Source organism: Phyllostomus discolor, chromosome X (assembly GCF_004126475.2).
Source record: "Phyllostomus discolor isolate MPI-MPIP mPhyDis1 chromosome X, mPhyDis1.pri.v3, whole genome shotgun sequence".
Taxonomy (NCBI): Eukaryota; Metazoa; Chordata; class Mammalia; order Chiroptera; family Phyllostomidae; genus Phyllostomus; species Phyllostomus discolor.
In genome coordinates this window covers 27,679,341-27,691,405 of record NC_050198.1, presented here as the reverse complement: position 1 = coordinate 27,691,405, position 12,065 = coordinate 27,679,341, and the positions used below count along the sequence as shown (strand labels likewise).

At 37.7% G+C, this 12,065-nt stretch overlaps 1 protein-coding gene across 1 annotated transcript in view; it reads right to left on the bottom strand.

Annotated features, from left to right (window-relative positions):
* LOC114504692 (amine oxidase [flavin-containing] A-like) overlaps positions 1-12,065 on the bottom strand; it is a 69,852-nt gene that overhangs the window by 41,993 nt on the left and 15,794 nt on the right. The window contains exons 2-3 of the mRNA XM_028522515.2: positions 10,130-10,224; positions 4,036-4,173 (exon numbers count right to left, since the gene is read on the bottom strand). Coding sequence (XP_028378316.1) covers positions 4,036-4,173; positions 10,130-10,224 — 233 coding nt within the window. The remainder of the gene's footprint in view (positions 1-4,035; positions 4,174-10,129; positions 10,225-12,065) is intronic.

Sequence of the window (12,065 nt, the reverse complement as noted above, 5' to 3'; positions counted from 1 at the left end):
TTATAGATGGAGAACAGATGACAGCTAGTTGGGGAGGGATTGAGGATGAAGGGATTGAGTAAAAAGGAAAGAGGACTCATGGACATGGACAACAGTGTGGTGATTACTGAGAGAAGGGGTTATTAGGGGACTAAATGGTAATGGAAAAATTATATCCAAGAGTATATATTTAAAAAATAAATATTATAGGAAAAGTTAAAAAATAAAAAAATAGAATTACTGTATTATATTACTGAAGCCAGGGTTGTCATGAGAGAATAATATCATTTGCATTATTAACCCAATACACTATCGTTCTGGGGAAAAGTCCTTTTTCTTTTCTTAGAAGTGGCAGAACAGTGAATGTTAAGATAGTTTTAAATAAGGAGACTTGTATTTTGCTAGGCAGTTTATTAGCAATCTTACCTGGAATATTTAACTGAATATCTTTCTGCTTTTCTCTAATCTGGCCTGTTTCCTTTACAGTTTCTTGGTTACCATAAAAGTATCCACTACACTGAGTATTTATCATTGCTGAAATAATATGATATTATTAGAAATACTACCAGAAATGAAGCACTTATTCTGTTAAAATAAATGCAAACCAATCCACTACTTTTTTACCTTAATATTTCCATCTACCTTGGTTGAAAATATGTGTTCTTTGGCAGGTTACAGTATGTGAGAGGATGGTTGAATGTTATTTATATTCTCCATCTTTTTGTTAGGTGAGATTATATCTTAAATGAAAAAAAGTGTTTAGCATCTTAAATATGTGTTTACTTCTACATACTAACATTCAAAAATGAGCTTCAACATTCATTATCCAGAACTTAAATGAGTGTTTTCCAGTTACTACATCAATCACAATAATCAAGACACAATGATTGTGTTATGGCAGATAGCTACACTGCTCTTCCAGGCTCAAAGGCCAAAGGACTGAGCAATATGATCCCCGGTACTGTCTTCAGGGACATGATGAAGGACACAGAATGATTCTTAGAAGAGAGTCCTCAAAGAAAACCAGGACCAGCACAAAGGCAACTTCATGGAGTTCAAAGTCATGACATGGGAATCTGGCATAGGAAGAGACAACATGGGAAAGTGGAAAAGCCTTAACCTAAATTTCAGCTCTGGGGCCCTTACTTGCTTGAGTAGGTTATTTGGCCTCTGACCTTCAGCCTGTTTCTGTGAAATGGGGCTACAGCCCCTGCCTTAGGGTCCTTGTGAGGGTTCAGTAAGATGATGGAGGCACAGACCCTGGCACAGAGTGTGGAATATACAAGGATCTTAATAAAGGTGATCTTGGGTTGTTATTACTACAGGAGTGCTGTTGACCTTGAGGGATCAATCACTGTGGCCACTATTTCAGTGTGCTCTTCGTTGTCCAAAGTTCAGGTTAAGCAGTAGTCTTAGGACCAAGCCTGCCACATGCTGCATGTTCGATAATTATGACAGAACATTATTTCTATTGTATTGACATGCATGGCCATGCAATGACAAAGATTCAGAGGTTAATAATGCCTAATAATTCTTGAATGCAGCCTCTGGCTACCAAGTTCCATGCCACAAGATGGTTTTTCCAGTAGGTTATGTGACAGCTCAGTTATACTTATATTTTTGTTAAAGAAAAACATGGTGGCAGTTGAATAGCTCTGCTCTATAGAAAGCTGTTTCTTTGGAACAGGACTATCAGGGATGTGTGGCCCTAACCTTGGAGAGAGAGGGGCTCAGTAGCAGCAACAAAGAAAGTGACCCTGAATGCTACTCTTAAGATTTCCCTTTCCTTACTTAGGCATTTGATGTAGCATTTCCTTAAGTTTTTCCACAAGTTCATTTTCTACTAATGCTTGCAGCAGGACCCTGACAAAGCATGGACTGATTAGAACTAGACTTTTGAATGCAGCATTTGCCATGAAGCCCAGTAAATTCCAGAGGTGTCAGAAAGCCTAAGCTAATGATGCTTAACTCATTAAGGTCCTGTCAACAAGGCTGAGCAACATGCCATGATTTGTTGATAACTTTCAAAGCAAAGGCAAAATTCCCAAATATCATTTTCTCATTTTACTCCCACCCCCACCTCCATCAGGAACAATGAATTAAATTATTACAAAACTTGGCTGGGTGGTGTTTTCAAAAATCTCACCTTAGTATCACATTTTAGAGTATCCACAGCTGGGAGATTAACATACTTAGTTGGAAGACATAGCTACAAATTTTCAGTTTTTCCCTCTCAAAATGTTTATAAAGGAACATGGGACTGGGAGAAGAGTAAGGGAAAGATATTTGCTCTTTCAATAACTGTATCTATTCCTTGCCTGAGCTGGGCTTCAGTGAAATAGATGGTGAGATACCTTACAATGGATATGTGTTCAGCCACAGAAAAGATTGGAGGACCTGTATATTTCATTCAGGACCCTGAGCTTCATTCCCTACATCACATATTGGGATCACTAAGAGCATGCAGTCAGTGGGTAGGCAGACTGTTACTAGTTATATAGTCCTCTCAAGTCAATTTACGACTCTGAACCTCAGTTTTCTCCTGTGTAAAAAGGGGATAACCATGCCTGCCCAGCAGGGTAGAACTAAGCATTTAATGAGTTGATGTATAAAAAGCTCTTACGTGTTTATTGTGAGGTTCCAGATAATTTTTTTTTAAATCTCTCAGCACATGAAAGTTACAGAGGAAGAGATTATAAGCATGAGTCTGCTCAGATTCTAGGATAATCATCAGCTTCATTTGCTTCTCAACTGGACTACAGAGTGAATTTACAAGACTGTTTACTTAATACTTGAATGCAAAGGATTTGGTCTGTCTTTCAATATTAAATGTGCTAATACACATAATAGTACTCAATATGTTAGCTGCTATTATTCTTACTGTTGTTATTACTTACTAGTCTGGAGAAACATCATGCCATGCAGAAAGGAGAAAATGGGGAAGCAAGGGGATTTTTCCCTCTTGATTATGACTATTGAAGCCAGTAATGCTCAACACTTTGTATAAGTTTTTATGCTTTCTTCATTCCTTCACTGACCTCTGAACCCACAGTTTTTCTAAAGGTTACTGGTTTGTTTTTTTCCCTTGTATGACTGCTAGACTCTCCCAAGCATCCCAAACTACCTGGCTATCAGTTTTCCAAGATTCCTGATTGAACATTGGTATGCATACATCACAGGTATCCTTAACTCTCACCTCCAAAAGGCTGGGGAGACACCGGACACACCTGATTGCCTGGATGTTAGTGGAAGATAGCTGTGATAGCTGATTGAGAAGTGATGTGGTTATTGGCATAGGAATCCTGGCATTACAATGAGTAAGTGGCACTTGGCCTAGTGATTTTCATTCCAGGAAGTGGGCTACAATGACAGATTGGAAACATGACTTCTCAAGACATATTTCCACACTTCAGCAGCTCTGTTTGGCTTCACTAAGAAAGAATAACACTGCCAAGAGCAGCTGTTCCTTTAGTGGATATCAGCATTTAGAAGTTAAACAATCGCTTGTTTAAACAGTAGGAAACTACACGATCTGGCTAGACTTTGCCAGAGTTAAGGCTAGGTGCAGAAGAAATTACCAAGGCATGTAAAGAAATGTCAGGTAAGAAGGAGAATGAATAACCCTGTCAGTATTTAAAAAGTGGCTTCAAACTATTGTGTTTCTAGGGGCCTTAGAACTGTATCACAGGTGCCTTAAGGGCTGCCGGGGGCTGCCAGGAGGGTGTGTGTGTGTGTGTGTGTGTGTGTGTGTCTGTCTGTCTGTCTCTCGCAGGCACCCTCCCCTTGGCTCCAGAGAGGGGAGGAAAGGAAACAGAGCTTTCCATCCTACTCCAGTTGGACTGGGGAGGGGTTCAGCCTTCAAGTACCTCAGTGGGTTATGTGGAGGAGGGCTAAGCTGAGGCCTGACCACTTGCAGTAAAGGCAGAATACTACTTTAAAGCCAAGAACCAATTTTTATGATTGTTTTGAGAAAAACAAACAACTCAAAACAAAACCAAACTTTTCCCCAAATACAATACTCTCCCATTGGTCTCTTGAATAAAATATCAGGCTTACCTTAATATATTGTACAACACGCTCGTTTACATTCACTTTGTAAGTTTTTAAACCCAGTTCCTTAGATAACCTTAAGATCCTGTTCTGAGTGGGTCCAACATAAGCCCCGCCAACATCTACGTAATCAACATGTTCATTCTGTAGAAAGAGAAAAAGTGTTAAAAAGACTTTAGTTAAAACTTGAAAAAGAAGGTTGTCTTATAGTAAAACATTTACTTTTTACAACTTAAATGTGCCTTAAATCTCTGATGAAATGCAACTGAAAAGAACAACCCTTTCTATTCTACTCAAGAACTGGGCACAACTCTCTATGACATTCATTACCAAACAACCCTATTTGCATAGTTATTGGTGAGGCCATTTCAACAACAGCATACATAAAGAATAAAGAACACTTGCTCTGGCTGGTGTAGCTCAGTGGATTGAGCACTGGCCTGCAAACCAAAGGGTTGCCGGTTCAATTCCCAGTCAGGGCACATAACTGGGCTGTAGGCCAGGTCCCCAGTGGGGAGCACATGGGAGGCAATCACACATTGATGTTTCTCTCCCTTTCTTTCTCATTCCCTTCCCCTCTCTAAATAAAATATTTTAAAAAAGGAATAAAGAACACTGTAGTACATCCTGCCAAGCTAGAACCATTTTAAAGCACTTAGGTTATTTTCTATGCTTTTCTTTGGGGTTGCTGCTGCAGGGGCCACCTAGGGATTTCTTACGCCTAATTCTGTTTTCCAACAGATGAAATCTCAAATTAGCCCACACTGATGGGCTATTGATCTTATTTTAAAACACAGGGAAAAATGTATCATAGGAAAAGAGTACAAAAACACATTAAAAAGATTCATATACCTAACAAATTTGTTTATAAATATGCAAGCCTTTTTTCTTAAACTGAAGTTTAATTTTCCCCTCTTAAATGCAGTTCTGCATTTTTCCAGCTTTTTTATTAACACATTACCTAATGAATTAATCAATAAATTAAATACTGGTGAGTTATAATTCCTCCATGTGTTTGTAATAACTTTACAGGTCTGTTTCTACTTTGTTGTTTATATGAGTTCTCATTCATGTCACCTCCTCTTGTTTGCCTGATTATTTTTTATTACATGCCATTTGTTGAATCTGAAAAACTGGAAATAATTTTAATCCTAGGAGGATAATATCTTTCTTAGAGAAAATTTATGTCTGCTTCTGCCCAGCACCTGGGTTCACTAACAATACCTGATAACTTTATTGCATATTCTGTGCCTGAATGATGTGAAGCCAGGTCGAATGTACTCATGGCCTAGTCCTTTTGCAGTTTGCCCTTAGTGCTAGGACAGAGTCCAACCCAAAGTGTGAGCAGTTTACCAACACTTCTCTCCACACACATATACTTTTATGAACTTTGGGCTTGACCTTTAGTTGTCCTACTTTTGTAAAAGTTTTGAAAGTACTATTCAGCCTCTTACTTGCTTCTTCAGTAGTCAGCAAACTCCTCCCTCCCCAATGCACCAGTGAGGAGAAAAGTAGGTCAATCTTTCCATTCCAGGCGTAGAAGGGTTATATAATTTACCTAACCTGTTATTTCCAGAATATTGTCTAGTATTATTCAACCTCAGCTTCCTGGAGTAACCCAACCTCATATTATCTTTATATTGTAGGATTTGCTTTGCTAACATATTGTTTAAGATTTTTGCATCTATATTCACAAATGAGATTGAGATCATCCCATGATTCTCTTTTCTTCTACAGCCCTTGTCTGTTTTTTTCTGCCTTAGAGTATTGCTAGTCTCATAAGTTAATAATCATACTTTCTTCTGTTCTCTAGAAGGGTTTATCTACAAATTGAATGAACTCTTTGAACATTAGGTAGGACACTAAGCCTAGATAACTGTAGAGCTGTAGAGCTATCTAGGCTTAGCATTTTCATTATGGGAAAATAAACTACAGATTCAATTTATTTTGAGGCAAAAGCACTACTCATATTTTCTATGTCTTTTTAACTAGGTGTTAATTTCAATAAATTATATTTTTCTTATAATATATGCATTTCATATATGTTTCAAAATGTGATTGGTATGAAGTGCGGTGGAGACTCAAGAGAGCTGGCTGGGTGTCCATAGGCAGCAGTGCCAGAGGGATAATTAAGTGACCAGTTAGATCCCCCTGAGAAGAATGGGGTCTAACCCTAAGTAGGATTCCCAGCCTAGAGCACCAGAGCCCAAAAAGGACACAGATATCAACCAGCAACAAAAAGTGGCAGGGCTGTAGAGACAGATGGCCAGAGATGCAAGAGTGCTTTAAAGCACCAACACACAAATTTTCATTTGCAGCCACTTACCCTGGGCTCTGGCAACAGCATGGGCAGAGTGGGCTGGTTATGCCTGAGGAGAGACTAAGGACTGAAGCTTGGGGGAGAGAACCAAGAGAATAGACACCAGGGTCCTGGTGACTCATATGAACTCATACCCCGGTATGAGCCATACCGGATACTACAGCAGCCAGTGTGTTCAGGCAGACAACTCCCCTCAGAGAGACAGGAGCCTGAGGGGAAACAATAGCCCTGACCCTTGGAGGGTATCTGCCCTGGCCCTGTGGTGCTTAAGTGTGACTGCTGAGTGCAGAGAGACCAGATTAACAACCAAAGGAGATAGCCAGAGACAGTAGATCTCTGGCAAATGGGAGGGACAGAGTGGACTACAGATGCTTGAAGAGAGACTGGGGTTGGTGGCCTTGGGGAGAGAACTGAGAGAGTAGCTGCTGGATCCCAGTGCTGAACCAACCTGCAACCATCCTGCTCAGGCAGACCACTCCCCTCCGAGCAGCAGCAGCCTGAGGGGAAAGGATACCCCTCACCCCAGGAGGGATTCAGCCCTGACCTACAGTGCTTAAACTTGACTGCTGAGGTCAGAGTGACTGATGTGTTGCTCCTCAATCTTTTAGGGTCTTGATTTCAACCTCATTACACAGCCTTTGAAGAGTCCACAAACATGGAACCTTATTAGAAAACAAATACATCATTCCTTTGGTAGCCCTTCAGGCATTTCAACTTAATTAATTTGGTTCTTGAGAATTATAGAAGAATCACATGAGAAAAAAAAATTTGGAAAGTTCTGAACTAATAGAAGACCTATGTGAACAGCTGCCAAGTGACAATATTAAATTTGACATTTCAGTACTTAAAGATCCAGAGTAACTTTTATGTCATTTCCTCACCAAGTAATCCTAATTGCTTATACTATTAGAAGCAATTATGATATTATTCATTTCAGTTTCTTATTAAATCCCATTTCTTTTCCTGCTTCCTAAAGCCCTACTTTTTCTATTCATTTGAAATCTTTTAAACATTAAATTCTAGTTTCCAAACATTTCAGAGTTCCTTTCTTATATACCTAAGGTATGTTATAATATCATGATCAATACACAATAGTTCCTGTATAGTGTCAACATATATAAATTATGCAGCATGAAAAAGCAGCCTGCGTCAATAACATATTAGAATTCTCATTTCCGTTATACAAAGAAATTTATTCTTAACTGAAAATCTGCAACATGCCTGATGTTCTTATTTAATAACCAAAAGGTTTTAGAGATAAGAAAAGTAGGGCTAAGGGACAACTTAATAACTATCTCAAAAATGAAGAAATATTTTCCAGAAAATGACAGGACAATCATATCTGACGAGGTTGTACAGGCAGAATATGCAATCTTTCTTTTTAACTACAAACACTTGCCTTCAATTAGAATTTGAGTTGGAAGGGAGCTTCAAGTACATTTAAATTGAATCTCACTGCTCAGATGAGAAAAATTAGATGTAAAAGAACTAATAAGACTGACCCAAGGTAAGACAGTGTGTCAAGCCAGTACAGGGGCCAGAATCCCAGTCTCCTCACCCCCAGACCAATAGCTTTCCAGTGGACTACAGCTGAGGAAGTACTGAGAAATTCTCTAGATACAATTATTCTGGATATACATTAATTTCAAGCAAGTAAGCAAACAAGTAAATATACATGATAGAGGAGCATTTCTGTAGTATTCCCTGGCAAAATGCAGATTCTGCTTCAGCAGGCCTGAGACATGTCCTGAGATTCTGTATTTGCATCAAGCCCCAAGGTGATTCTGAAGCTAGGGGCCTATAGGACACTTTGAAAACTAAGGCTGTAGATCAGTCTTAGAGCTGAACAAAGTGAAAATAGGCCCATCATACACCCCTGTACATCTAAAAATGTAGGAAGCAAATGACAGAGGGGAGCATAGCATAGTGTGACTGAAACAGCTGGTATAATATCTTAGTTTAGATGTTGCTCTTTGGCTATTCCATACCCATTCAAATTCTCCTTCCCATGCCTGCTTTTATTATGCATCTTGAAAATGGTAAATACTTGCTTTCCCAAGCTTCTTAGCAGCTAAGGGTAGCTAAGTACTCCAACTCTGACCAATAGAACTCAAGCAAATGTCTCTTGGGGTCTTGGAGTAAAGGAAAAACTTAGTGGCAGGTAACTTGGCTACGTCTTCATGCTATTTCCTGCCTTAAATGAGGACTTGATGCTCAGAGATGCAGCATCCATCTTGTTACCACCGGCAATAAGTCAACATATAAACAATGAGGAGAAAAACTAAAAGAGCATAATTTTGATGACAAAGTCCAACCCCTGCACTAGGCTGAACTACCTACCACCAGACTTCTTATGTAAAATAACTGAATGTTTGTATTGCTTAAGCCATTTTTATTATCATGATGTGAGCCATTCTGTTCTAAGTCTGACACATCTTCTAATTAGATAGATGTTTCCTCTCCTTCCAGTCACTTCAACATTTTAATTTTGTCCTTATAGTCAATCTCCAGCCTTTAATACTCTATTTGTGTGCTCTAACAAAGAGTCTCATAAATGACTTCTAACTGTCAAAAACAAGGGTCTTTTCAGTCTTCATCATATATCAAATGCTGATGGTATTTGACTATTTAGCATACCTTCCTCTTTCCTGTACTGATTTGCATGGCACTGTTCTAATATGGTCCCCCTGTACCTCTGCCCCTCTTAAATCTGCATGCTGCCAAAACTTCCATCTTTGGCCCTATTTCCTTCCCACCCTATGTCATCTAGGTGTATACTTTCATCTGCTGCCACAGATTCAACCACCAGCATCCATTTCCTTGAATAGTAGTCATCGATATTTAGTGTGTATTTTTCCAGAATGGTGATATAATCCCAAGTTTAGGCAAACCTTGGAGAGATAGCAGGTTTGGTTCCAGACCACAGCAATGAAGCAAATACCCAATAAAGGGACTCACACAATTTTTCAGTCTTAGTGCATATAAAAGTTATGTTTATACTACAGTGTAGTCTATTGTGTGCGTAATAGCATTGTGTCTAAAAAACAATGTACATTCTGTAATTTTAAAATACTATACTGCTAAAAAATGCTAACCATCATCTGAGCCTTCAGCAAGTAATAAACATTTTGCTGGTGGAGATTGTTACCTTCAATTCATAAAAAAATGCAATGTCTACAAGGCACAAATAAAACAAGGTATGCTGTATAAAAAGCAGTGATGTAGTGAAAACTGAGTTTCTTGTCACGTCTAGCTGACTCTACCTGATCAAAAAGTGTCTCTGGCAGCAGCATATCATTCAGGGAACAAAGACCAAGGAAAAAGTTATGCAAAAGTATGCTACATTTGTTTCTTCTCACTGCAGCTACACTTCTTTTAAGTTTTGTATCCTTAGATAAATAAACGAGGAACTTATACTAAGTGCACTTGTGTCATGGGTGTATAGTTACTTTTTGAGTTGGGTCAAACTGGAACCCCACCCTGAGACACTACATCCTCTATTTAGGTCTCTAGTATAGAAATTTTGATATTGTGCTAAAGCTATTTGTTCACATTTATGTTCTTCATTAGAATATAAGCTCCTGAAAGTCAGAGACTGTCAGACTTTTGGTGAGTGCTTATTGAAAAGAAAGGATACTTATTTGATGGAGTAGTTTAGGGTTATGGAGGACAAATGGCGTCACTGCATGAACTTTTGAGATCTCTTCTAGCTCTGTGTCTTCCAAGGATCCTGCTTCTAGTTTATGTGAGATATTACATATAAGTATTTAAATTACTTACTCTTACAGTGTATGTTCTACCTCCAACTCTGTCCCGGGCTTCTAAAACCAAAACACTAACTTCAAGTTCAGCTAACAATTTAGCTGCAGATAATCCTAAAAGGAAAAAAAAGAGAAACAGACTCAAGGAACACATTAACATCTAAACATGAAACATCCAAGATTTAATCAGATCTACACATAAAATTAATGCAGGGTATCATACAGAATCTATTGATTTTTCTCTGTCTTTTTAATATATTCTGACTGCACTGTGATTAACTTTATAATCTATTATATATTATATATTATATAAAGATATATAAAATATAAATATATAATATATTATTACATATAATTATATATTTATTATGTGTTATATTATATAATTATATATAATTATATATTATCTATCAAAGGGTGGTTGAGCAAAGTATAATAATTTTTTAAATATATATTTTGTAGTTCAAAAATAATCAAATCACATTTAAGAGAACTTGGTGCACCTTTAATCAGTCTATTGTGCACCTCTTCCAGAAATCCTGATTGTATAAACAGGAGAGTAAGTTTTCCTGGAAACTTGCCCTGGCTACATCTCAGTATATCTGTGCTTTTCTCAACTTAAAACTCCCTTACAATCACTTCCTTTGATGTAATACTTGTATTACAAGCTTGCCAGATCATGATTTCCCCACTCCATTTAAAGTTACCAAAGGTAGATACTATGTTTTATACTTAATTCATTCACTTAAAGCTGAGAACATGTTTTCACTTGTAAATAAAAACTTTCATAAAAGCTTGATTTTAAACCAGTATACGAATACCAGAAAAGTGGGGAAATGTTGTGAATTAACATTATATCAAAGGTGCATGCTATTGACATTACTTATCATTGATGTTAATCTTGACCAACTAGCTGAGTTATTGTTTGCCAGGTTTTTCTAATGTAAAAGTTACCCCTGACTTCCATGCCATACTCTGAGCAGAAGTCTTTACACAACCTACACTTTAGAAGATACAGAGAACAGACTGATGGTTGCCAGAAGGGCCTGGGGGGCTGGGTGAAGAAGGTAAAGGGACCAGAAACTACAAGTTGGTAGCCACAAGATAGTCCCAGGAATATAAAGTACAGCATAGGAAATATAGTCAAAGATATTGTAATAAGTATGTATGATGCCAGGTAGAGACTGGAAATATTGAGGGACTGCTTTGTAAAGTATATGATTATCGAATCACTATGCTATACATCTAAAAACTAATACAAAATAATAATGAATATTAACTATAATGAAAAATAAAAATTAAAAAAAGAATTGGGGAGTTATATCCTAGTTCCTTGAGGATGAAGTATGGACATAAATTATTTTGAATTCTTCTGCTCAGGAGATTTGTCTCTTTTCCCCCATTTATTTATGTGTTTAATAATGTATTTATATGACTATGGACTTATAAATAGCTGTTTTACACTTTGAGTTATAATCCAATACCACATTACTTATTTTGTTGCTCAAATTCTTCTAGCTTTGGTCACTGGGAGTTGTTTCAATTGTCTCCTGTGTCTCTCTGACATGCTCCCATACTTTTGTATATATGCGTCTATGTACTTCCTTAATTTCTGGCATTACAAGATGTTCTAGCCTCATCTTGTCTCTCTCTGCCCTGATCCTAGAACCAGCCATTTCTCCCATTAGCCTTTGTTCCTTTTATTAGAAACCAAGATCTGGGCTCTAGGTGTGCCCCATTGTTACTTGGGGTGTCACTGCTTCTAGACCCACTCGGCTCACAGAGTAAGAAAATATATGTGTGTACACACTTAGTTTTAAATATACATTTTTTACTTCTAATGGTATTTTATACCTAGTTATCTTTATACTCCTATTACAAAAAATATGAAGCAGACTACAGAGATAAATATACTTCAAGGAGAAAAAAATCATTAGTTAGAACTTTAGAGTGAA